Source organism: Oryzias melastigma, linkage group LG15 (genome assembly GCF_002922805.2).
Source record: "Oryzias melastigma strain HK-1 linkage group LG15, ASM292280v2, whole genome shotgun sequence".
In the NCBI taxonomy this organism is placed as follows: domain Eukaryota; kingdom Metazoa; phylum Chordata; class Actinopteri; order Beloniformes; family Adrianichthyidae; genus Oryzias; species Oryzias melastigma.
The window spans coordinates 22,956,480-22,982,965 of NC_050526.1; the positions used below are offsets into that span (position 1 = coordinate 22,956,480).

Consider the following 26,486-nt stretch of genomic DNA (forward strand, 5'->3'; position numbering starts at 1 on the left):
TATGTAGAAATAAACAAAATTGACTAACTCTGTTCAGACGGTTCTTTTTCTGAATTTCTTACAATAATGATGAGAAATACAACTTTTTTTAAGTTTAATTGTTAAAATAGTTTATTGTTTGAGCAAACAACTGAGGCTAAAATAATACAACATTAATCACTGTATGCTTTTTTTTTTAATGTCTTGTATTTTTACTTGTCAGTTTTTGTCTGCAGTTTATCTCTGGGGATGCCAGCTATGCTTTGCTCAACCAAACAACATCTCTTAGACTTTTAACCATAAATAGACAGCCTTTCTGCTAAGTTGTAACTCATGTCCACAGTTTTTTTTTTTAATGCAGTGCAAGTTAAATACACACAATCTCTTAGTCTGCAGCCACAATGAATCAAAACATGAACTTCCTCTCCATCTCTGAGCAGTAATTTCCCATCAATGAGAAGCTTTTCACCAGCACAGAAGGCGAGCTCAAACCACTGCAGAAATCTGAGTGACAGAAACAAGACAGATAAGGACTGGGAGGTGTCTGAAGCCACAGGCTTGAATGTATAATTATGCACCAAACTGCGGGCAGGAGGGCTGTGAAGGCGACCGGCCTCACTCCTCCTTAAGCTCCGCCAAAAGCATCTCTCTGTCTTGCCCACAAGAAGACTCTGTGCTGAATCACCAGGAGCAAACCGAGAGGCCCTCGGAGGGATCCTTACACTGCCCCGCTGTCTGAAAATCACACTTTCGCTCTCCGAGATCAAAAACATCCCACACACAAACACGTGAGCCGTTGCGCGGGTCTCCTGAGCTGACTCTCATTAAGTCATGTTCCTGGGCTCTACTCCTGTTGTCCCTTTGTGATTGGTGTCTGGGTTCGTTAGCTGTGACAAACACTGATTGATCACAGACACACAATGACTTTGGCCCTAATTTGTTCAAGGACAGTCGCCTTCTGTGTCCCCACAAAACTTGAGTGCAGCTGCTGAATATCTGTGTTACGGACTGTTTTGGTGCTGCAGCTGAGACTCAATCTGGCAATCGAGCTTGGAAAGAGGCACAGAAGAGGAGGTAACTAACCTTCCAACTTCCTCTATGACAGGAGCAGGACACAGCAGGTAGGTGTCCTCAATCCCAGCTGGTTTTTCATCTGCACGGAAAAACAAAAACTTTGTCATAAATGTCCTTCAACACTAAGTAATTTTCAATAAACCTAACCCAAAAAGTAATCAAATGTATGATTGGCATATTACTATTCTTTCTTGTTACAATACTCTGCTGTTGTAAAAGTATATTTTCTTTTTCTATTTAGTGCCAACGCATTTATCTGCGGGGTGAGATGCTAAGTAAGGAGGTTACACCCATTTAAAAAAATGTGCTTAATTTTCTCTATCAGAATCAATCAGCTTTTGTAGTTCTCAGGCTCTGGTCCCCTAAAGTACGGTGGCCATGAAGTTCAAATCTCACCAGCAAATCACTCCAAAAATTAGCAAAAATAACAACAGCAATTTAAAAAGCAAAACAAATAATAATTAAAGCAACATTATATTTTAGAAAAAAAATACAGAAACCAAAACACAATTTAAAAAAATGAAACAAAATATAAAACCTTTCCAAAAATACAATTAATTTCCAGAAATAAAAAAAATGTTGGCAAATACTATGGGAGATTAATGATTGGATGATAGCGTTTGATTTTTGACGTTTGAGTTTCTATGAATTTGTCTTCAATGTCTGAATACTGATAAAAGTTTAATGATTAGTATGGATTTTATCCAGTATTGCTTTTTAACATTTCATTTTGATTTCTGGAGATTAATTTCATTTTTTGAAAGTTTCATTTTCATTTCATTTTTTTGGAATTGTGTTTTGTTTTCTGTAATTTTGCTTTCTTGTTTTCTTAAATATAATATTTTCTTATTCTTGTTTTCACTTTTTTTTAATTGTCATTGTGATATTTAACCCTTGTGTTATCTTATGGGGTCCAGATGACCCAAGCACTACATAGATGCATTATCCATCAAATGACAAATGTGGATTAAGGTGGACAGGATTTCACGTCAGCCACGAAGTTCAGTGTGGTGTCTAGTGTGGTCCAGATGATCCCATTCCCAACGTCAATATATCTTAGATAGCACAAGAGTTACACTGTTTTTGCATTGATGGATTTGCACTTCAAGGCCAACAAACTAAGGTGATCCAATCAGCTGCCTGATCTGCAGCACCTGTGAACATGAGCCCTCCTATGAAATCTGAAATGACTCAAGGCGTCATCTTGAAGAACCACTCCAATAAAAATTTTGATGGTGGACATGTTTATCATAAATTAAGCTTAAAATTGCATTTCTGAGTATTTCCTAATTCAAATCGTTGTGAATCAGGAGAAAAAGAAAAAAAAATGCTGTTTGAAAAAGAGCTTAATGATGTAGAAAACACACCGGATGGGCCACAAGCTCCCTGCTCATAGCGCTCATCAAAAGGGAGACATACACTGGGACCTCATTGTGTGGAGTACAGTTCACCTTTTTTACGAATAGTACAAATATTGTCTATAGTAGTTATATTTTAAAAGTGTGGAGAAGGTGTAGTTAATATTATGCTGATTTCTCCTCCCATAGACTTACATCTTTTGGTGGAGGCAGTGTGATAGTTAAGGATAAAAACAAGTTTCTTTACTTTTTGTTCTATGTTAACACAATTTTGTGCAGATGTGCAGACTTACTCCCACAAAACTTACCCAAAGAGTGTGTATCATTGAGCTTGAAGCTGCAGAGAACCTTGTTGATGTTTCTAGCATGAAGGAAACCATTCCCTCTAACAACCACCTGGAAACTCTCTGTAAAAATAGCACAAATACCACCAACAGAAATGATTTTAACAAGTTCACCAAAGGTAAAAACCTATTTATTCCAACAACTTTTAATTATTAAAATAGCTTTTTTATGGAGCTAAATTTGGAGATGCATATCCCAAAGTTGTGCTAAGAGCTGGGAGCCTTTCCTTTACTCTCTGATGTGCTCGACTAGAGCAGTAGAAACTCATGCATGCCTCATTACTGCTTGTTTATATCTGTGTGTTTGTGCGTGTATGTGTGGAAAGGCCATATTATGCTTCAATGGTGCTAATGCTAAAAGTGCTGCTATTCACAAATATCTCAGACAGTAGCCAGAAGGAGATTGTGCATGTGTGTGTCTTTGACCTTTAGGCTCCCCAAGGCACCGTTAAAGTGCACTGACAGAAGCTTGCCAGCATATGCTGGGGTGTCTATGTGGCTGCTACCTAGCATATGCTAAAGAGTGAAAAAAAACAAAACTCAGTTAAAAACATGGCTAGGAGGCTGTCAGTGGCACAGCACTGACAAAGTAGGTCTGACCTTACCTGTGGCGCCAATGTGTGGCATTAGAAATTGTGTGCCTTCATGCAGACTGGTGTGAGTGGAGAAAATTTTGTGTTCCAGAATTATCACGGTAAAGATTTCACTGACATTTTTAGCATTTAAAGCTCAGATTAGTGAATAAAAACGATTTTGGGGTAAAGATGTGTAAGTGATTATGTTTTTGTCAAAAGGTCATATGGTAAAAAACCACTCTGGGGGGCGGAATTTATTCAAAATTATTGTTTATCAGGACCTAGCCATTTTTGTAGCACTGGTAAAGCTAGGCTGTGGGTGTGAGGGGCTGTAAACGGGAGAGTGTAAACAGAGAGCTCTCATCGACAGTGAGGGGAGTGGGGAGTTCTCTGCACCACAACTTAAAGGTGAAAAAGACACATTTAAATCATATTACAAGATGATTGGAGAGTGTTTACAAAAAAAAGGTGGATGTGAAAAGAAAACAAACACCAGTAAGGATGAAGGGTGGAAAATTGTGCTCTTGAGGGAGCAAAAACAATAATATGCGGCCCACTTTGCTGTGAGATGAATCATTTTTTCTGGCGTTCATCATCATGAATTACAGCTGTTGGCTTGAGAGCTGACACAGCGCGGCTACACAGCTTGCTTTCCTAATTAATACCTTTAAAAAAAGAAGATCAGAGAATGATGGGTTCTCTTGACTGGCTCAGCTCATTTGAGTCATAAACAACTGCAATTGTAAAGCGTGTACTGCAATCACGACTCAAATTTGACATACTTAAATTTGATGAGCTAAGATTTGGCAATTATACAATATTTATTGATCTTACAGTTATGTTCACACACTGAAAGGTCAACGCTGTCTGACAGCGGGTGGGCAGGGACTGGTGGTGCCATACTCTGCCACCCTCCCTCCTGGTTACATCTACACCTGACTATCTGACAAGGATTTCTTGCACAAATGAGCGTCTGTGTGTTGCTACACATGTGCACATGCATGTTTGGGTGGATGTGGTGGGGCTTGTCCAAACGGAGGCCCCTCAATCACATTAGTGCGACAGGACAGTGAAAGGCAGGGAGGGGCAAAAGAGGAAGAGACAACAGGGAGAAAAGGGTCAGACTTTAATGAAAGCAGCAATCTTTGCTGTCATGTTAAATCTAAGGCTTAACTCTTAGCGCTCTCTGTGTGTGCGTGCGTGTTTTGGGCAGGGGGTGCAGCGCTGTCATGTCCAATAGTGTGGCCCAACGTTCACTGTCCGGTCTGATGGCCTGTTTGCAGGCAGCTCGGTCCGGTCACTTCACATCAGCGTGAGGGATTCAAGCGCTTGAAGACGTGTGTGCGCTAGCAGACTAAAGAGCATCTAAATGTGTTTGTTGGTTCAAAACATGTTCGATATGCTTTTTGACTACATGCAGAAACAAGGGAAAGGAAGGTGTCAACATATATTACCAGCATGACAGTGTTGTTTGAAATGTAAATGCAAAAATTAATGTGTGTAGAAGCAGACCGTACGACATTTTTCTGCTTTTGCAAAACTAAAAAGTGACATTTAAGGGCTAATTTTAAGTTAAACACATGGCAACCTATTTTTTTGCCAAGCCAACAAGTAAAATCATTTAGTCATAAAAATTTACATAAAAAAAGACTACACAAGTTCATTTTTTCCTAATTAGGCCAGAATCTGGACTTGCTACAAGCAGGTCTCCTTGGTTTCTTAGTTCACTGACCATCAAGCAATTCATCAATCGAATAATAAATGAGGCTGTTGGAGGATATTTGGTCACATGTCGACTGACACACACCCAGACTCTGGCACCAAACCAGGAACTGTAATTATCTCTGGGGGATAGTGGTCATTTGTCAAATTATCTTCCTTGATTTTTTTTCCCCTTTAAGGGCAAAAAGTTGCCTCCTTTTCCTCCTCTCACCAACTTCATTATCCTTTTTCTTGCCCTTCATATCCAATAATGGATGCTAATCTCCATTAGCGGTCCTGGTAGCCAGCCTGCAAATGCACTCTCTTAAGTGAGCCTTAATAGGGTCATGTCAAAGCTCATTCATCCTGCGAGTACTCATATAGGCTTTCAGCATTTCTCTGCTTCCTAAAACTAAAGTCAAGAAGCAAAAGAACTGGATGAAGAGGATGAGCTTTAAACAATCAAAAAAGCTATTTAGCATACCCAATGTGGCAAACTAGGCCAGGGAAGCATCCATGCTTAAAGATTCATGGCTAATTCCTCTGACCAACACCCCCCCATCTCCCTTTTTTTTTTTTTTTGCACACATGCTGAGCCGAAGCGGCCAAACTAATTTCCCCCGGCCGTGAGTGACAATACGCTCTCTGTCACTCCACGGTCACAAGCGTCCATGCGATTACTCAACCTCATGTTACACCGCCGAGCCTTCAGATGACTGACACAATCACACGGCATCACCAAACTCCTTCCTTACCTCCCGCGCACACGCTGGATGGCTCTGCTGCCAGAATCTCAATGCAAGACTTCTTGATGATCTGAAAGCCACAAAGACACAAAAAAACCAACCCAGTAATGAGATAATTTACCAGTGAAATACGACTGTGTAGATCTCCCTGTGTGGGCATTTCTATATGTGAGCCATACCGAGTCGATGATTCCCCTGAGTGCTTGGAAACCACCCCATACAGGAAACACATGCTCCATACTGTCGGCAATAGTTGCAAGCTGGAAAGAAATGGAACAATGAACATATGCATTTAAGATTTACCCCTGTGTGGAATTTCTTTTCCTTTTACCTGAGTCTGGTTGAATTCTTTGACTCCTACACAATAAACAGTGGCCCCCATTGACCTGGCTCTTTGTGCCTTTAAAGAAACAAAGTAAATTAGTGAAAGTTTAGGGCAAAATGGATTTAATAAATAGGAAAAATCTAACTACAACAAATACACAGTTTAAAGCATAACAAAAGCTCAGTCGATTTTTAATGTATTTAAGAAATTAATGAAAGAAGTATTTAAACATCTGGATACATTATTGGGCTCAAATACTTTTCATATAAAAGAAACAGAGTTAAAGTTTTTAACCCCTTCATGCCTAATAATTTATATCTGTTTATTGATATTATTTATTTGTGTATCTCACAGCGGAGGTTTTTAGTAAAATCCTCAGAAATATGTAAATTGGTCAAAATACCGTTTTGGGGTTGTTTATAGTGAGGAATGAACATTATAATACTCCTCAAAGCTCAAAAAGTTGATTTTTCCCTTTAAATGGAAAAAAAGACTGAAAAGTATTTTTTTTTATCTTATTGGAAATAAATTCAGGCATGATGTGGCTGTCACTTTTTTTTTTAAATTCCCCTAAATACTTGAGATAATATTTTTTGTGTTGGGAAAGTTGCAACTTGGTTGCTAACAACACAGCTGTTGTGATCTCCCAGATTCAATCAACCTTAAAGCTCATGGCAGGAATTTTTAGCCTAGTAACAGCATAGTCATCCATAATAATTACTCTCTAATTCTGATGATGCCCATTTTTTTAGTAAATCCCTGAGATACAACATGTTCATGCTATATTGGGGTCCCTCTCATTAGATTTTACCTCTCGCTGCGCTGTGTCAAACTGCCACAAATTCAGTTCCCCATCAGTCAGAGCGATTATAACGCTGGCAGTTCCTGCAGAGGACAAATTCATTTATCATTTCTTAAACACAAAACAGAGCATAAGTTTAGACAGATCCTACCTTGCCTCTCTTGATATATCTGTGAATTGGCCTGCAGGAAAAAAGTAACCACGAGTCAAAAATTTAAAGAAAAAAAATTATAGATGATGCTCTAAAGAAAATCTCTTGGTGGTTCAAACATCTGCAAAGTTAAACATACAGTTTTATTTCTTTACCGTGTCTTCACCTGGTAAAACATTTGGATTTTACAAAATTCTAAGCTTGGAGTCTTCAAAATAGACTAAACAGCAACAAGGTTTGACCGTTATGAGCGAAAACAACCTTTTAGGATTCAGGAAGTGTTCCTGCTTTAAAAATGATTTTCTTAAGTGTTTATTAAGTTTATTACATGAAATATGAGTTTGTAAATAAGCATATTCTGGCTTCTTTAAGTGATTTAAGCAGAGGGATTTTTTTGCAAGTAAGTAACTTACTGAAGCACTTAAGTTATAACTTTTAAAAAAGCAGCAAGCCGTTCATGATCTGAGGCACTTCACTTAGCAAACTAATTGGTCCTGGTTTTGGCTGCCAAAGTCAATTAATCCTCAACACATATTTCTGTAAAAACTGTTTAAAGTCTATGAAAGAGATTTACGCACTTAGTTCTTAAAGGCAGTCTTACCATCTCCAGCCCTAAGTTCATATACGTGTCTCCTCCTGGGACAACGCCATCCAAAGCCCTTAAGCCCTCGTTTATGGCCTCCCTTTAAGGCAAACAGACAATTTCTCATAAATAAAAAAAAGAAATAGAAATGCTGTGCTTTTCAGTAAAGTTAACAGAGTTTAGTTGGAAACATTTTTGGCAGGATTAGTGCTTATGTAAAGTCATCATTAGTGGATTGAATGGATTTCTTTGTGCTTAGAGACCCACTCCAACATTTTTAACATTTTTCTCATGATGGAGAACATATATTGAGAAAATTAAGACCAAAACTGCATTTCTGAGCATTTCTTTTTTCAAAATTTTATGAATCAGGAGTGGATAAAAAAAAATGCAGCTTAAAAAATGCTTGTAGTTACGTACAAACAACAATCAAAGATCAAGATTTAAAAAAAATTGGCTACTGTCCTTTGGCAAGACACGGAAAATGAATAGAATCACAGCTTTTACCTGTTTTCCGTGAGCTGCATGATGACCTTTCCTTGGGTGGAGAAGACTATAAAAGACATTCTCAGCATGGGGCTGCAAAAACAAATTTTATTTCACATGAGCATTGGTGGCACAAGCAAAACAAAAAAAGAAAAAGAAAAAAAAATCCAGCTCTTCCTGTACCTGATAAACTTTTCTGCCAGCTGCTTCACAAACAAGTAGATCTCCTTCCAGTGATATTTCACACTTCCAGATCTGAAAAAAACAAAAGTGTTTTATGTTGAAATGATAATTTTCACAAGTTCTCATTCCAAAGTAATTTAATTTAACAGCAATGGCATATTTTTCATGAGGAAAAAAAGAAAAACGCAACACTTCTCAGATAGATAAGTCACATTCCATTACTTTCCACTGTAATCTGTCAGATGTGAGCTGCTGTAGCTGCTCCGTGCTGCTGCTTACATGACAGTCCTTAATGAAACCCAGTCCCATGGGGCCGTTAATGGAGGCTAATTGCTGCTGGGCCAGAGGGTGGAGGTTATACACGGACAGATGTAGCAGTCCGCCTCTAGCAGCGACACTGTAGCAAGCAGCTGGCCCGTGCATATGCGAGATGTGCCGTCTGTGAGGGGGAACAGATGGTCCCACCGCACACGACCAAATCGACAACAGGTCGGGTGACCATAAGAGATAAAAGGCTGTGGCGTGAAAAACAGAGTGACCCACAACTCAACACTCAGTAGGGAGAAATGTAGCAGCCAATCGACTCGCAACACCAACGTCTGTAAAGAAAAGGGCGACTGCAAATGGAAAATCGGAGCAGTCAGACTCATTATGACCGCTTAGAGGTACTTCCTGTTTCACTTATGCTCTTCTCTGGAAGACATAACAGCCCTGTTTTGTGATGAGTAAGATATCCTTTATCTCAAGTCAGAACTATGTGTTGTATTCAAAGCCAGATTCCTTGGAAAAAAAAGGTTTAAAGCATGTCAACAAGCAAAAAGGTTTCAGTTTGGACCACCCATGAAAAATAAAAAATAAAAAAATCACCTTTTAAGTATAAAACAAACTCATCATTTTCCTCATAATATCTGGGGAGTTTTCAACTCCTTCCCTAAATATTTATAGGAAAAGGATGAGTTTGTTTTTTGGTCCCACCCCAACCCTCTTTTGTAAAGGCGTTTCTAGTGGTCTTTAAATTTTTGGATTTTTAGCCAAACTTGTGTTTTTTTTAAGGATATAGTTTCTGCATAGCAGCAGTAGTTCATCAGACATTTGCCCATGAGCTATGGGAAGGACTGTTGGCATGGAGTAAGTCTGCCCTGCACTCTTTTTCCATTATCCCTTTGTTTATGCTCTCTCCCGCTAGCTGTCAGGACCCCACAACAAGTGGATGCGCAGAAGGAAGCGGAGCAAATACAAGCTTTTTTAAGGTGCATTTTTTATCAGCTCCTTATTTTACTATTTAAATAAAAAAATACTAGGTAATGCAGTTTTAATCTTAATTTTCTTTATACATGTCCTCCACCATGAGGAAAAATGCTACAACATGCTAAAAACACCAAAAACATGATTTTTTTTCATCAGAGTTGGTCTTTAATTAAGTTAAATAGACACTTGTTTCAAGATAAACTGACTTATGTTCTGCTCTGCAAGAAATAAAAAAATCATATCAAGAAAGTTTTACAATAGTAAAATAATTTTGGTTTAAGAAATGTTTCTAAGTGACTAAATTTTTACTCTTAAAATGAGAATTTTGGGTAAGACCATTTTTCTTACTCACTAGTAGATTTATTTCCTTATTTGCAGAAAATATTTCACATTTTAAGAATTTTTGCATTATGTGTGAAGTGCAAAATATGAAAAATGCAAAAACAGTTTAACATTTATATACTATTTGCTCTTGAGAGCATTAGCATTTAGCTCAGCCTGTCGTATAATTGTTTGGCTGGTGCAGCCAAAGCCAAAAATGTGAATTAGTTTAATACTGGAGAGTATAAGTCTAACTGAGACATGGAACAACATCCCCAAAACACGGTTAGGCTCTGCTCTCCGTCACAGAAATATTAGATTAGGTCACTGGTTGGCATTTAGGAGCTACAAAAACAGCCAGTGAGATAGTCCAGGGAGAAAGATCAGCTGCTTCCTGAAGGCCTGCTGAAGCTTGCAGGTCCAGACAGTCAGACAAACACAGGCCATGCATGGCGTGCCACAATCCCCAGGCTCTGAGTAAACTTTTTGAAGCAAAGGGTAAAGACTGAAGAGTGGCTGACAGATGCTGATGTGAACATCTGAAAGATCATCAAAAATGTTGGGAACAAAGTTAAATGCCACTTGATGTGTTTGACTGTTACACATTTTGCAGGGGATGAGGTTGAAAAAAAACCTTTCTTGAATGATATACACAGAGGTGATCAAACTAATTACAGGACACTTTTGATCTCCTTTCCTTTCATGTCTGAGGTTGCTTGAACACCAAGACAGTTTGTTGGACTCAGGTAAATATTTCATTAGGTTTACTCAAAAGGTTTATTTTAACATTTTAGAGCACCAAACAACTGGAAAATTGAATGCAGTTCCAGCAGAAGGGCATTTGGAGGCAGTATTGCCTGAAATGAGCTCTGTACAAGACATGAAGAAAAGCAGGACCTTTGACTTTCATCTCCTCACTGCACCAAATCCCCCATTAGGCTTTTTCCAACCTTTTTATAATTCAAATGTTTTAGCGGTTTCTGATTTGGGTGTTTTTTTCCTCACTCAAACTTTCCAACATGTTCATCTTTTGACCCTAGAGCTAACAAAAACTAGGGCTGGGTTTCACGAAATTTTATTTATTGTATTAAACTGGTTTTCACTTCAACAATTCAATAATGACATATTGACATGAAATCCTATCCACCTTCATCCACATATGTCATGGATGGATAACATGTAAGATTTGGATTATCTGACCCCATAAGCTTTTTGTGGCATTTATATGATGATGGAGGACATATATTAAGAAAGTTACGCTTAGTATTTCTATATTTAAGTTGTTGAAAATCATGAAAAGGCAAGCCACAAACTCTCTGGTCCATTCTGATACACCCATACATCCATGTATAACCAAGCTGGCTAAAAAAAAACTGGGAGAGTGTAAACAAATGGATAATGGGAAATGAGTGCAGGCTTGCTACACACCAACAACTTACAAAGGCTGTAAGTTAAAGCAGGTGAGCAAGTAAACAAATGGATGACTGTGAATTGGGTTACGCTTCACCACCCACAACTCAGAGGTGAATTTCTAATGAACTCTTGCCGCTCTGCAGGAACTATGTCCTAAAACATTATTATTAGTATCATTTTTTTTATTTTTGATAAAAACAGCATTATCATAAATAAAAGACCAAAAATAGATTTAAAAAATGATCAGAGTTAAACGTTAATGAGTTGTTCTCTTTGTAAAGTTTCAGTTTATAAAAAAAACTTGTGTTTTTGAACCAAACAAATTGATTTTGGATTTGAAAATGTAAAAACTGATAAATATTTTATCTAACAATGTCAAATTGGGAATATTTCCAAGAGACACTGTATCCAGGCAAACTAGTTTGGACAAAACAGGCCAGTGTAATGGCATTGAACCAAAAACAGAAGTTTCTTTTGATGCAATTTGAAACTTTGTCCCTAAATATCACTTAAGTTCATTTCAATGTGATAAACTCAGTGCATAAATTCACAATATGTGTTTATTGATGGAACGTGCAGTTATTTAAAAAATATATTTTACGTTTTTTTTCTCAGCTGGACATGTTTAGATTAAAGCTGATCCACAGAAGAATGTGCGTGGCCCGTGGTTCCTGCCAGTCCAGCCCAGGATCAGGTCATGCGTTAAGCGAGCTTGGAGGAGCAGTGAGTGGACCAGGCAGCTTCTGCAGCTGTGTCCGCCGGCGTCATCAGCCTGAAACCCAATCCATCCACCAAGCTCGCCCTGCCCACATCCCGTGGGTAAATCTCACTTCGCCTGGCTCCACATTTTAAAGAGGTTTTAAAGGAAAATAAGTTATAATGTTTCCAAATTCTCCCGCTCCGAAACAGAGTTTGGATTTCTTAACATTTATGGACGGAAGTCAAACTAGCAAAGTTTTTAGGAGAAATGTTTTGGAACAAAATCAAATGCGATGATAAACTATGAAATGAAACTTTGACTAAAAGCTTTTTAGTAGATAACTTTCTTCGGACACAGCAAGGACACATTTGGAAAGGAAGCTGATGGACTCCAGAAAAAAAGAAAGAAAGAAAGGAAGAAAAAAAAGTGCTTCTGTTGTTGCATGGCAATGCGCAGCGACCAGAAAGTAACAAAGCCATAAATAATACCGAAGACTCACTTGTCCAGAACAAAATAGAGGTCGAATGCGCCCTGACAGGACCTCTCCTCCTCCTCCTGTTGATCTCCCTGCGGCTCTCCTTCCACCGAGACGCCGAGGAATAAAAGTCCAAGTAGAGCCACGGCGAGGAGAACGCGAGCCTGCGTCCACGCCATCTTTCCCGGTTTCTCCGTGCTTCTCCTAGACCGAGAGCGCAGCTGGAGATCTTTGCATTTCTCTCCGATTGTCTGCTTTTCAGCAAACTGCGTTTCTAAAGTTTGTTTGGAGGTCTTGGTTCCCCTTCTCCAACTGAGCGCGCTCAGCCGCCTTCCGCCTGAGCTGGGCTCTCCAAGTCTTTCCCTTTCCCTTCCACCGGGGTGAAGGGGGAAAAACGCATGGAGCCAAGCAAGGCAGGATGAAGAAGAGCGACACCCGATGAGATGTTTAACACAAGGAAAAAAAAAACTGACCTCATTTGTGAAACATGTGGATCATGAAATCGTTCATGTGAAGCCAGAAACACCCAATTACATGCATAAAAAAAGAAAAGTGCATTTAGAGTCAGACTTTGGATCCTCTTATTTGGACATTGATAGACAAATTACAACACTTTATTTAAAATAGTTCGGTTTTATAAGGTTGATTGTAATATAAACTTTAAGTATGAATATTTAAAAGGTTTTATTTGGGTTTTGGATTCTGGATATTTCCAACTATCACACAAAAACATCACAGACTCTGATGTTAAAAGGACTTCCTGCAATTGTATTCAGATTTCCCAAATGTAAGAAGCCATCTAAGGAAGGAAAGCTATCTTAATTTCAGGAGCATTTCCACTTTATGGTATCATGGAGGAAAATAAGTCTTTTTTCACCCCCTTTGTCTCATAAACGGAGTCTTTTATTGACTTGATTTGCATAAAAACACATCTATTTATCAAATAATCAAGTTTCTTTCTTTGAAAGAAATCAGCTGAAGTCACATGATGCACATCGAGTTTCACTAATTCCAAAAAGTATATTTCTCAACTCATTAGAGGTTCAAGTGTATGTCTTCTTCTTTTTATAGCATACATATATTTTGGTAACAATAAGGACTGAAGTCATAAATAAACTTCTGAATAATGACAACTCAAAATAGCCAGGATGTTTGGCCAATGAAGTCACAGTAAAGCACTTGGACTGACTTCAAATATCCCTCCTTCAAGGCTTTTTACGCACTCTCAGAGAGTCTGGCTCCTGAAACGTATAAAAAGCTGAAGCTTTGATGCAGAAGAATTCTTAATTTCCCCCAAAACACACATGAAATATGCATTTTCCCAGTGGCAAAGCCCATGCAGAGTGTCATATAATCTAAAATGTCTAATTTGACATCGATCACCCATGGGAGCATTTTAAAATGTTTCAGTTTCTGATGTTTTGATCGCACATGTGTGCTGCGGTGCAGTGTGGGGGTGAGATTGATGCCTTGTCAGCATGACTGCATGTGGTCCTTGCATGAAACTGATCACAGATGTTCCTTTATTTGGGTTTTTTCTTAATTGGTAAAAGGTCATATCCCATATTCTGCAGTAATTGTGCCCATAAGGTATGTTGCCAAATCAGCTAATGAAATGATATAAATTGTACTTTTTGACATAGTGGGATCCAACAAAACTTTATATTTTTGCAGACTTGAAATAAAACAAAGAACAATATAAATGTAAACAAGACAAAGACAATTATACAGGCTCAACTAAAGGCGAGCGCGGGCGCGGGCACAGGCGCGCTCTTGTTTAAATCGATGCAACACGCTTCAGTGCGCCCCGGGAGGGAGATAAGTGGAAGAGGAAGAGGAGAGACACTACAGTGTGAGGAAGGATTCAAGCCGGGGAGGTAACTCTTGCACCTGCTGTGAGCTGCTGCCGCGCATCACCCGCATCTTCTTCATGTCCGGCGGGTAAGTTCACGCAGCATCCACGCATTTTTACATCCAAATGGCTCCATTTTAAACTGGAAAGCTCTATTTCCCATGCAGATTACATCATTCTGTTTCAGTGCGCCGCTGTCATTCCTGCTTGTAATGAATGGATGCCAGATGATCAGAAAATGAACGTTCGTGTTTGTCCAAACATTAATAGTAATAATTAAAACGCACTGAACTTCCCTGCATTTCGCGCAGAGGAGGCAGTTGGTCTGCACGACAGATGCTGAGACAAAAGGAGTAACCGAGTGAAAAATCAGACAAAGAAGCGTTAGAAATCATTTTTGCCTCCACTGCTGCACCTGCTTCCCTTAAATGTTCCCTAAACATGTTTTAATTGCGGAATCTCTTTATTTGCACGAGAATTGATTTCTGCGCAGCAACAGAGAAAATCAAACTGATGGCACGCCAAAGCCCTCACTTTATTCTTTTTTGAACATTTTCAAAATCCATTTTAAAATGCGATTTTTGCCCCTCATTAGGCTTTTAAAAATGTTATTTAGCTTTCAGATTATCTAATACTCCCGGTTCTGTATGGGTTCTGTTCCAGTCTAACCATGGATCACGCTCTCCTGGCTCGCTCCGCCTGGACCGGTGACTGCAAATTCGTCCAGCATCCATCGGATCTGTACGCCAGCGTGGTCGTGACGCGCAGCATCCCCGCAGGCGCGTGCTTTGGTCCATGCCTGCTCCAGAACACTTTCTACGAAACCATCGCCTTTATAGCGCAGAAATCCTCTGACAGAAGAGCCAAGTCTTATGTTTTCAGGGTGAGTCGAACGCTCAGACAGACTTTTTGGGGGGAGTTTTGATTTAACAACTTTGTGCGTTTGCAGTGACCTTTGGGGGAAATGTTTTGTCAGTCAAAACACTGGGTTTATAGAAGGTTAGAAGGTGCCCCCTGCAGACCACTTTAGTCTAAAAAGACCTGTTTCCATGCATCAGATTGACCCCGAGGCGATGTGCAACTCAGCCCTGGTACTTTCATGGCTGCGGCTCGTGCAGGCTGCGCGTAACGAAGAGGAGAAGAACACAGAGGCCTTTCTGAAAGCAGGTCAGCTTTATGTTCGGACAACCCGGGAAATCCGGCCGGAAGAAGAGCTGCTGGTGTGGTACGACCAAGAGCTGTCCCACCTGCTGGGATTCACAGACATGACAAGAGGTTTACATGAAGGTGAGACGTCTCTGCATCTGCTTATTCCTTCAGACCCACAAAGAATAATAATAATAATAACAAAAAGATAATAATGTTATTTCTGTGTTTGTTTTTACAGAGTTAAAATGTGGAAGATGCAGCGAGACTTTCAAAAATGAGTATCCTTTCTTGGCTCACTGTCGATTCCAATGTCACCAGAGAAAGGATGACAGCTGCGTCCGCCTCGTTTATGAGCACAAACAGTTGGAAACAAAGAAGCAGCGCCGAGTGACAGACTTCCACAACATCGCAAGAGATCTGGAGCACAAACAGTCAGGCGTTACTGTGGAGGCGGAGATTTCTCCCAAGAAGAGGAAATGTGATGCGACACTCCATCCCAAATGGCGCAAAACAGTCCTGTCGGAAAAGACAAACATTGCAAATGCTGACAATATTTTACAACTTGTAAAGGACTGCGACCAGACCATAGGAAGTGTTTCTTCCTCTGAAGACAAACTGAAAGGTGAATTGGTTAAAGTGGACCGTAAAAGTGACGGTTTGGCTGAAGTTGTGGACGCCAATGGGACTTTTACGCACGACGCAGAGGTGGGTGAAAAGCAGGAGAAGAGGGAAGGCTTTGGTGTGCGCTCCAGTAGCAACAGCGCGTTCTCTCTGGTCATCTCCAACAACCATGGCGAACAGAAAAGCGCATTTTGTAAGCCAAGTAAAAGGACTTCTCCCTTGGAGCCTTCGGCGCATCTCAGCGGCGCTCCGACAGTTCCTCCCAGCCGCATAGAGGACATGCCTGATGGTTTCACCCCCAGAAGGGTTTTAGGATACAACAATCTGATGGCCCCCAGCATCTTGAGCAGCGACTTACAGACAGTAGCCTCCCCGGTTGGAATAAGCAACGCTTTCCATTACGCACCGGAGCAGTGGTGCAGAAACATTGGCGCGCAGCTGCACGCGGCCTCCACCCTCACCATCCTCCCGCCAACTTTCACCTCATTCGGCGTTTCGGCGCAGAACTGGTGCGCCAAATGCAACCTGTCCTTCCGCATGACCTCCGACCTCGTTTTCCACATGCGCTCTCATCACAAAAAGGAGTTCGCTGCGGAGTCTCAGGTCAGGAGGAGGAGGGAGGAGAAACTCACCTGCCCGATTTGCCACGAGTTCTTCCGAGAGCGACACCACCTGTCCAGACACATGACTTCACACAACTGAAGGGAAACAATTCTCAATCTATTTATTTTCGGGTGAATGCTCGTATTTAAGCTTGTGGACAAATATTAGTGAATGTAGGTATGAAACAGCCAGTAGGTGACGCTAGAGGGACGCGGTTCTCACTGCAGCTTGGTGCTGTCCTATTCCATTTTTGTGTTAGGCTGATGATCAGTTTGTGCCTTATGAGACCTAAAAATGAGAAAAAGATTGTCTGAAAAAACAAATTGCTTTGTGGGAAACATGGATTTAACCAGCTTGCATTTTTGCTCATAAATCAAAAAAATGTGTCGTATAGGTGAAAATGTGTCAGTATTTTTCTATTCCAACAGGTGGCGACTGACTCCAGCTTTTCCCCACTGTCCTAGAGAAGAAACACTGTACCAAACAGGCTTGGCTTAATTCTGTCATCTTGACCCAACTTCCTGTCAAAAATGTTGTCTTTCAATCCAAGAAAAGCAATGCAATTCTCTTTATTGGTTTGTTTTGACACCTTGTTAGTCTGTTCATCTTTCCTAATGCTTGAATTTAACATTAAAATTCAATGAAACTAACCTTTTTAAAACGGAATGTTTAAAAAAAGCTGCAAGTTTGGAAGAAGCGCCAAATAAAGCAATAAGAAATATTTAAAAGATTCACAAATGTATGCACTCTTTTTGCAATAATGATTCCAAATTACTCATTTATTTTCTCATTTTCTGCCTGGTTGAAAAGAAAGGTGAAAACAGCATTAGATTTTAGCTCAATTCCAACGGTATCAAACATTTAATAATAAATCTTCAATTTACTCCTATTTACAATTAAAAAGTCCAAAAAACATTTTAAATGAAAGAACATTTACTTCTCATCCTAATAAATTCACATTTCAAAACATTTTTACAATATGAAGTCTTGGAATTCGTTCTTTTCTTTGTTCTTGTTTGAAGTATTCTTGGATACTTTTACTTTAGAAAATTATTAAGAGTACCAGTGTTTTTTGAGTCTACCAGATTTTTTATTAATTAAATCAAATGTTTAGCCTCGATTACAACCATATTTAACATAAAAAAATCTTCTATTTACTTTTATCTACACTATTTTACACTTAAAAAGTCCAAAAAAACATTTTTTTGTAAAAGTATATAACTTTTAATCAGAGTTGATAACCATTCTGAGAAATGTTTATTACAGGGAGACTTGAAACCCCTTCATTTACTTTTTCTCATTTAAAGTATTCTTGAATTTAGCTTTTCAAAATTATTTTGCATATCTAAAATATCTTAGTAACAAAAAGTGTTTTCTACATGTATTAAATATACCCATAGGTTATAGTTTGAGTTTACCAGATATTTAATTTGTTCATCTAAATTTCAGCCTCACTTCTAACAGTGTTAGGCATTTTAAAATGAATTTCAAATACTTTTATCTACACTATTTACATTTAAAAAGTCCAAAAAAACTCTTTCTAAAAGTTTTTTTTCACTTTATTTTTTGCTAAATGATTATTTTGAGACATTTTTATTATCTAGTGAATTTTGGAATACCTTCCTTTCTTTGTCTTTGAATGATATCTAATGACAATTTTATGTTTTAGCAACAACGACTTGATCAAATGAGACATTAAAAGTATTCTTAAGGAAAAAACAAAACTTTCTGCTGTATCTAAAACGTCCAAATGTGATCTACTTCCCCTAAATTGTGGCTTTGTACACATCTCTGTGGTATTCAACATGTAAACCAACATTTCAATGCCCTGCTTGAACTAATGAGCTCAAATAACGACACAGTGAGAGGCTCATTTCCACGCTGCTATTCATAAATGAACTTTTAGGGTAAAACTTTTTGGTTATCATTGATCTGGAGCCTGTAAAAGCTCCAGCCCATTGAATTTGTGACGTGCACGTCTCTTCGCTAGCCGTCAGCAGCACAGAAACTATTCAAACTTGGCTTTGGACTGATGGACAGAAATAACCCCTCTCTGTTACAGGTAAATGAGGCAGGAACAAGACATGAAGTTCATGGGAAAGTTGAGCTTATAGACCTTCAGTGCCTCTGAACTGAAAGGAAATGGACCCCTGAATACTGACAGCTCATCACCCCAGTTTTTGTCCACAGACTGAAATCCTTGTTTGGTTTGAAAAGCTTTTATAAGGAAATCTTTGTTTTTACACAAGAATACAATGAACAAAATAAGAATAAACTAAGCAAAGGTGGAAAAAAGAGCAAAAAAAGTTAAAATGTATTTGTTTTTTTGGCTAACATAGCTCCCACTATCAGTGAAACAGAATTAAACAGTCAGGTATCTATAGAATACAATAGAAAACTTAATAGAAACAGATTCACAACTCCAACCTTTCAAGCCCAAGAGGAAAGTATCCAATCTAAATCAGAAAATAAAAAATCTATGCTGTATGTTAATGTCTCTCCCTCATTCCACTTAATCTCCATCGAAAAGCCACAAACTTCCTGCTCCGCTCTATTCCAATGTCTCCATTTGTGGACGACTAGACCATATACGTTTTTGTTTTCCTCATCTGTCATCGTCTGGATCAGGCTGGATTTCATCAATATTTTTTTTGCCATTTTTGTTACCCCAGTAAGCTTATAGGTCGAGGTGAGGCTGTAAGCTAGCAGGAGAGCGTATTACTGTAACACAAGGATGTCGGGAAGAGGGGGCGGGCTTACTCTGCGCCAACAGTCTCGCCCACAACCAAGAGGTAAGTTTCTGATATACTATCACTCTAATATGCTCTAGAAAATGACAAAGTTTTTTTTTATTTTGCCCAAAAACGGCAATCATAATTGAAAGACTTTCACAATAGTTTAAAAGATGATTGGAGTGAGATTTTAGGATTAGTTTGATTCACTTGGAGCGTAAATGTCAAAAATGTTAAACAATAGTTTAGCTGTTGTTAAAGATTTGCTCTTTTTCAGACACATTAAAACTTTCTGAAAATGACCAAAAAGGAAAAAGCCTTTATTTTTGCCTTAATTACAATAAAACTATTAGTTTGATATGTAATATTCCTCCTTTTGAAAGTCTTCATTAATCGTTTTTAGAACAAAGGAAGAGCAAAAAATCATCCAACATTATTAGATTAAATCCGCTTTACAGTTTTTATGAGTTCATAATGTAGTTTTGGTTATAATGTCGCACAATATAACAGAGAAACCGTTGCTTTTTTAAAGTCATATTTAAGAATTTTTCCTTTGTGCACATTTTTGTGTACAAATTTTGTAATGATTCTTTTAAATTTTCATTTCTCCTTCATTTGTATTTTCTTAGATATATATGTCTTGAAAATGAAAGCTTTTATCTGGAAAAACAAAAAAAGACAAAAATGATTTTTGCCGCTCTGTTATTGAAAATACAAACATTTTTACTGACTGACAACATTTCTGCAATTTTTGTAAATTTCTTTCTTAAACATACATTTTTATTAATGCACAGATCTCCAATAGAAGATACATAAAGAAAACCCAACAAAGGCATGATGCTCACATTAAAATAAATCACAACTTAAGTGCATAAAAACCATAAAAACTGATTTAAATATTGAGAAATAGTTTCTTTTTAAAAATTATCTAAAGTTTTTTACATTTTTAAACACTTTAATGCTGCAGAATTAAATTTGTAAATATTTGCTTTTAAAGCAAGTGAAGAAAATTGTAAAAAAAAGTTAATTTGATGTTAATTAAAAAGAAAAAGTTAATATATTTTACTTGAAAAATAAGAAAATAAATGAACTGTTTTTAATTGAAACCCAAAGGATGGGAACATTTTGGAACGACTTGACATAACATGTCAAAATATCACAATTTTAAATAAAACAATAATTAACAGCTTACGCTTTCGTCATTTTTCTCCAAATTGTGACTTTTTAAAACAAGATTACTGACTGATTATAGAGAACCTCAAAGCTGGTCTTTGTTTATGTCTCACAATTGAAACCAAACAACAGACTAATGATGAAATATCAGATTACCTCAAACAACATCACTGGTCTTCTTAAGTTTTTACTACTGTTTACTTTTTAAAAGCAAAAATAAAAGAAATCCCCTGGAAATCAAATTTAATAAAACAAACACAACCTTTGAAAAACAAAAAATGGATTAAATTAGTCTACCTTTTATTTTCAACTTTCATAATTTAATCATGTACAAAACAACATCATCTACATAGTAATACAATATCTAGTGACTATGAAAAATACTTTAGAACACATTTTACATTCATAATACAAAAGTATTCTCACAATTATCATTGAGAGGTTATTAGAGGTTTGTGTACATTTCCAGAAATCTCAACTTTATATAAAAAAAATCAAAAAAACATTTTAGTTTTTCCATAAAGATTGAGCAACATCGATGATGCTGTAGTACACAACCGGAAAAACATCTTCCCTTTTTGAGGTTGTGTGGATGCTCCTGTCTGACAACACAAACATTATTTTTTTTACTCTTATTTACTACAGTCACAGAGGACAGGAATACAAGCTCACTATGAGCTTTGAATGACTGTAAAAGTTGCTTCAAAACGGCATTAAATTTGAACCTCAGACTCATGGAGTGCTGACTTCACATGTTTCTCCTTTGTGCAAGGTCGCCAGCCGTTTGTCCTTTTCCGTTTGCTTCCAGAGGACAGAAGCGAAAGTCTTTCCAGTCGAACGCTCCAGAAGGGATGCTGCCAAGCACGTGACCGTTGAACAGTTTCTGTTAGTCTCCACACAGGTTTGTCCCCATCTGCTTTTGGCTGACCTCCTATCTGCAGGAGCAGGAGTGCACGGACATGTTGGGGTAAACCTTCAACACTAGGTTGCTGGATTCATCACGGAAGAGAACAGCCAGAGGGCTCATGTTTTCTGGGACGCAGCAGGGCTCGGGAACCCCGGGGATGATGCCGACGGCTCGTACTATGCTTTGGATGGTGGCATGGTTGGATGGCCTCGTCACCTGGTGGAGTCAAAGGAATAAAATTAGTCCATAAATTGAAAAAAAAAGTAGAAAATTGAATGTTTTAGATATTTACCTGAGGCAGCGGAAAACCACAGGTGCCAGCGCAGTAGTAAGCCTCAAAGGCTTTGGGGGCTATGACCCACTCACTCCAGCCAATGTCTGCAAAGTCGACTCTGAGGTTCCTCCTGGAGCAGCCTCTGTTCTGGCTGCCGCTCCACTGCCGCCTCCTGGCCCTCCGCATGGTTTGCTCATCAAAAGTGAGAACAGGCGAATGCGTTTTAGCACTTCCTCTGGGCTTCTTTCTCTCATTTCTTTGCTCATTCTTTCGTCTTCTACTGTTAGAAACTGTGGTGCTGTCTTTTACTTTTTTCACTGCGGAATTGTCTGTTTTGATTATTTTTATTTCTGCTTCTGTGAGAACCTCTCTGTCCTCATAGCTCTTTCTCTTTGTTTCCTTTCTTTCAGATTTGGGCTTGGGTTTGAGTGCAAGGTACCAGTCGGTTTTCCACAGGTCATGTTTCTTGTATCCATCGGGTCTGTAGTTGACCTCAGGCAGCTCGTTGTTCTGGATGGGCTCAGAATGCAGACTGACTTCCCGTCTGAGGCGTCCTTGGGAAGAGAACGGGGAGGAGTTGGCTCTGTGCAGGAGGTCCCCGCCTTCGCTGAACGGGTCAAACCTTTGAAGGCTTGTTGCCACACTGTTGGGCTCTGCTAACGCTTTGTCATTAGCATACAGTAACAGATAAGGCACTCTTCCTGCCGAGAGACTGTGATCTGGCTTCTTATGCTGACGTAAGTCCAGTTCAACCAACAGCGTGAGGTTACCTCTGTTTCGTGCCTCTTTTATGACCTGGGTCACATCTTTCATCTGCCACACCCCTCTCCTGTGGGGGTGAAAGGTCACATTGCTCAAAAATGACCCCTCTGACCCAAGTTTGGACTCCAAAGAGAACAGTAAGTTGATGGACGGAGCCTCTGTGAAGCGACAGGATGGGCTTTTGAGTCGTTTACAGAACCAGGGCTTTGGATGCAGATTCTTATGGAGCAGGAAGTGGAATGTGGCAGACAGGATGACTTCTGAGTCTTGAAGGGATGACAGGTTGAGTCGGTACATCATCCTGTGGTCGGCGGACTCTGCAGAGATAACGAAAGAAACAGAGGTGAACAGCGACACCACAAAGAGATGTTTGTCTAAAGTGTTTTTTGGAGACACAGATGTTAACAATTGTGCAGCTTTGTGTTTTCCAGGTGCTTGAAATGTATAATTTCCCCCAAATTAGCCCATGATTATTTGACCGTTATTTGGCCTTCCTGTGCTGTTATAAAAAAGAAAAAAAAAACACAATAGTGAAGGTATAACATCAGCCAGGAACTGAACCTTGTATGAACTTTGGTATTTGAGTGTTCACTAATGCACCAATAACTGGAAATTTCAATCCCAAAAGGAGTCCAAATGTGCCAAAAGGAAATGGTTTTAAGCCAAAAGCACTCACATGTGGTTTAACATTTCTCAAATTTTGGACATTTAAATAGCTTTGTGTTCTCGGTTTTGTATGACTGATGAAGGGTTTGGTAGGATTTCAGAAGGTACCCTTAAGAGGAACCAGACTCTGGGAATCTGGCTGGCAGGGAGGGAGGGAGTGGGGCAGAGCAGAGAGCTGCATATTCATGATGAACATTACAAACTTCAACAGCAGAGTTATTGTTCATTGTGCAAAAGTTCAGCGGAAGAACGGAGTGACTCAAGAGATATACATTACCTTGGATTTAGCCTGCATATGGAAATGCTTACCTCAGTTTCTTTCAAAGCTCACAGCCTGCACTGTCTGCGCAGACACCAAGACTAATCATCAGATCATGTAGAACTCTGCTCTTTGAATTCACGTCTTTGCAGTAAAACACTGTTATTGCATGGATTTTTTTTGCATCAGCATCAGACAGACTTTCTGAACGCCACATGAGTCACTCGTGCACAAGGACGCAGAGGTGCGCAAAATTGCCACGGAGGATTTACTGAAGGCCTATTGTAGTTATTGTGCGTGGCTCGCAGCGAATCGCACGCATTCTTGCGCGTCTGCCTCGGGTAATTGATCGGACTGCGCGCACAGCTGCTTGCATTAAACCCACAGAGCTCAAAGCCACTTAAATGCATTCTCAGACGGATGCAAAACAATCTATTTAAAAAGTCAGACAGAGTTATGCGTAAAAGTTGGCACACTTTTACAAATCATTCAAGGCACAGTTGTGATTTTTTTTTCCACTTACCTCGGATGGCTTTAAAACTTCTAACAGTGTTCCCCTCTTTAAGGTGGCTCTCCTTGTTGTATTTGTCGTAGAGTGTGTACATGTGTTGGGACACCACGTCGTCCTCCTCTTGGTCGCTTGACAGGGAATCCGAGGAGAGTTGGAGGAAACTGCTGTCCCCAGCAGCCAGCGCGGCGCCCAGGAAACAGTTCAGCATCAGCAGAGACAGGTGTGAGGAAATCATCTTGGTGTGCTGAAATTAATCCAAATTAGAAAAATTGTCAAATTAGAAAAAAAAGAACCAAATCCAAATCAAATACAATCCAAGCTGTTGCGCCTCTGTGCGCGGTCTGTGCGCGTTTGGCTCAGTGCGCAGCCTCCACTCCTCTCTATCAGACCTGGATGTTAAATGGGCTGGTCAAGACAACAGTTGGAGCTGTTACTCTCACACTTGTAGTCACCAGAGGCTGGCTGGCTGGCTGGATGGCTGTGTGGGTGGGGGGGGGTTACTGGAGCAGTGAGAGGCACTGACATGCACTCCTGAAAAGCCAACGGATATCTGCACAGCAAAGAGATGGTGATGATTTGCCCTCACTAAGATGTTGGTCCAGGGTTTTGGAGTTAACAGAACTTTTTTGTTCCGAATGGTCAAATAAAAAAAGTTGCTGAAACTTTAAAAACTGCTTGTGTGTGTTTTTGACAGTAATTCTACCTTCTAATCTTCATCTGACCACACTTTTTCCAGTAACTGCTTTTGACATGCTCTCAGTCACACATAATTAGCAAAGAAACACCTACAATAACAGAAAGGCCAACCACCCAAGGGCTATTGTTGGGACAAAGCTCCACTTTTTGTGCAGTGTGTTCATCTGTTTCCTGATATGTGTGTGTGCTTTGCTGTAAAATGTTGGGCCGTGCCGCACACTCTTTCCCTGCTTTTATTTATTGAAAGCAGCACATGACCTCTGTTGGTTTTGAACGTGTTGGTTTTGTCTGCGCTGTGCGCCTGCATTTTTGCGTGTTTGCGCGTGTTTGTCCAAATGCATGTCTCAGCTGTCTGCAGAGTTCTGTACCAACAATGCTTGTTTTGTGAAAGTGGTGGTCTCCAGCAGAGAGGCTGTAACTGGTTGGGCCTCTCAGGTCACTCTCTGCCGCCACATACACATACACCGACATGTGCAATGCACTTACACATGCTTGCACACACAGAGAGAGCTACTTAGTACCTTTCTGGCCCCCAAGGGCCCCACAGGATACTCCCTTTCACTATGTTCCACCCCAGCGACAGGTCTTAAATCTGGACTACTCTAAAGTTGCATTTGAAACTGTGCGTGTACGTTTTTGGTGTGCTTGTGCACACTTGACCTTGGTGCTACAAAAACACCACACAGGTTTTATTTCTTATGGATAAAAAAAGTACTTTTGTCTAGCATTACCGGCTAATGTTCTGTTGAAAAATGATTAACAGTTTGAGCTTGAATGATCTGGATCTGATCAATAAAATGCTTTTTATGTTTAGGGGTGTCTATGCAAGAGTCTGACGATATGAAAAGTATCACCATAAACATATCACGATACAATAAAATCCTGATATGTCCAATACCCAATTTTCCCAAATATCCAAAATTAATTTGACAATATTCTATGATTTTTTTTTTTTGTTTTTTATGGGTGGGAGTGTAAATAGAGGCCAAGAAAAGTAAACATTCAAAAATAAAGAGGGAGAAAGGAGTGGCCAAATTTAACCCTATGGGTTCTAAAGGGTTAAAGACAGTATGAACCAGGTGTCATTGACAATAAATCAACATTTAAAATCTATTTCTGAACAAAATTCTGCAATTTTCCGCAAATTGAAGTCGAGATAATTGTGATTGTGACGTTGGCGAGGGCATTTCAAACAAATCTGAGCAGTCACAACATGAAATTGATCTCTAACCCTTGAAATATAGGCTAATGTGGGATTACCGTTGAGGCATTATCACAAATGATGCTTTTCTGTTCATCCTTATTTTCAGGAATGCAGGATCTGATTTAAGCTGGTTTATCAACAGAAGGCATGTTATGAATAAATGTCATTTGAGTGCAACTTTATTGTTTCTGCTTAAGATGCGTCCAGAAAAGCAAAAGATGTAAAAAAAAGCTTCATGGATTCACCCCCCCCCCATCCCATCTACTCTTTGGAGGCCGTTGATTCTAGTCTTAAAGACAAACACATTCCTGATTCAGATTCTAAAGATTATTCTGTCCTCAAAATCAACTTTCACTCTTTTTGCCAAGAGGCTTTCAGTGAAGAAATTGATGAGGAGATTAGAACAATAATCCTGATAGCAAAAGTTAAGAATACCTTCGCAATATAATTCTTAACTGAACTTGACCCAGTTTTACTACTTTTAAATGAAATAGGCAGTGAAGTTTGAATATTAAAAATAAATAATAAAGACAACTTAATTATTTGATTCAGTACCTGTAGCACTCTCAATACCTGTATTTTTGTCAGAGTTTTTTGGAGTGTGGAACTAATC

The 26,486-nt window shown here is 39.2% G+C and overlaps 3 protein-coding genes across 3 annotated transcripts in view; 1 reads left to right on the forward strand and 2 right to left on the reverse strand.

Moving 5' to 3' along the window:
• antxr1d (ANTXR cell adhesion molecule 1d) overlaps positions 1–13,018 on the reverse strand; it is a gene marked incomplete at its 3' end in the record, with an annotated part of 20,830 nt that extends 7,812 nt beyond the window's left edge. Inside the window, 11 exon segments of the mRNA XM_024296428.2 lie at positions 1,063–1,132; positions 2,720–2,818; positions 5,787–5,847; positions 5,957–6,037; positions 6,109–6,177; positions 6,914–6,987; positions 7,056–7,086; positions 7,657–7,738; positions 8,146–8,217; positions 8,308–8,379; positions 12,489–13,018. Coding sequence (XP_024152196.1) covers positions 1,063–1,132; positions 2,720–2,818; positions 5,787–5,847; positions 5,957–6,037; positions 6,109–6,177; positions 6,914–6,987; positions 7,056–7,086; positions 7,657–7,738; positions 8,146–8,217; positions 8,308–8,379; positions 12,489–12,643 — 866 coding nt within the window.
• Positions 13,019–14,250: 1,232 nt separating this feature from the next.
• On the forward strand, positions 14,251–17,339 carry prdm8 (PR domain containing 8). Its single transcript, XM_024296503.2, has 4 exons — positions 14,251–14,405; positions 14,980–15,199; positions 15,375–15,603; positions 15,704–17,339. The coding sequence occupies exons 1-4, from the start codon at positions 14,395–14,397 to the stop codon at positions 16,786–16,788; spliced, it is 1,545 nt and encodes a 514-aa protein (XP_024152271.1). The 5' UTR covers positions 14,251–14,394; the 3' UTR covers positions 16,789–17,339.
• Positions 17,340–20,873: 3,534 nt separating this feature from the next.
• On the reverse strand, positions 20,874–26,354 carry gdf10a (growth differentiation factor 10a). Its single transcript, XM_024296481.2, has 3 exons — positions 23,986–26,354; positions 21,794–22,854; positions 20,874–21,717 (listed from the first exon to the last, which is right to left on the reverse strand). The coding sequence occupies exons 1-3, from the start codon at positions 24,206–24,208 to the stop codon at positions 21,526–21,528; spliced, it is 1,476 nt and encodes a 491-aa protein (XP_024152249.1). The 5' UTR covers positions 24,209–26,354; the 3' UTR covers positions 20,874–21,525.
• Positions 26,355–26,486: the final 132 nt, after the last annotated feature.

Bases quoted from the DNA above. Each gene is read 5' to 3' on its own strand.
- prdm8 (XM_024296503.2), top strand. The intron at 15,200-15,374 runs GTGAGTCGAACG...TCCATGCATCAG, and splicing joins CCAAGTCTTATGTTTTCAGG to ATTGACCCCGAGGCGATGTG. The intron at 15,604-15,703 runs GTGAGACGTCTC...TTGTTTTTACAG, and splicing joins GACAAGAGGTTTACATGAAG to AGTTAAAATGTGGAAGATGC.
- gdf10a (XM_024296481.2), bottom strand. From the start codon at position 24,208: ATGATTTCCTCACACCTGTCTCTGCTGATGCTGAACTGTTTCCTGGGC. The intron at 22,855-23,985 runs GTAAGTGGAAAA...TTATCTCTGCAG, and splicing joins AAGTTTTAAAGCCATCCGAG to AGTCCGCCGACCACAGGATG. The intron at 21,718-21,793 runs GTAAATATCTAA...TGACTCCACCAG, and splicing joins GTGGTTTTCCGCTGCCTCAG to GTGACGAGGCCATCCAACCA.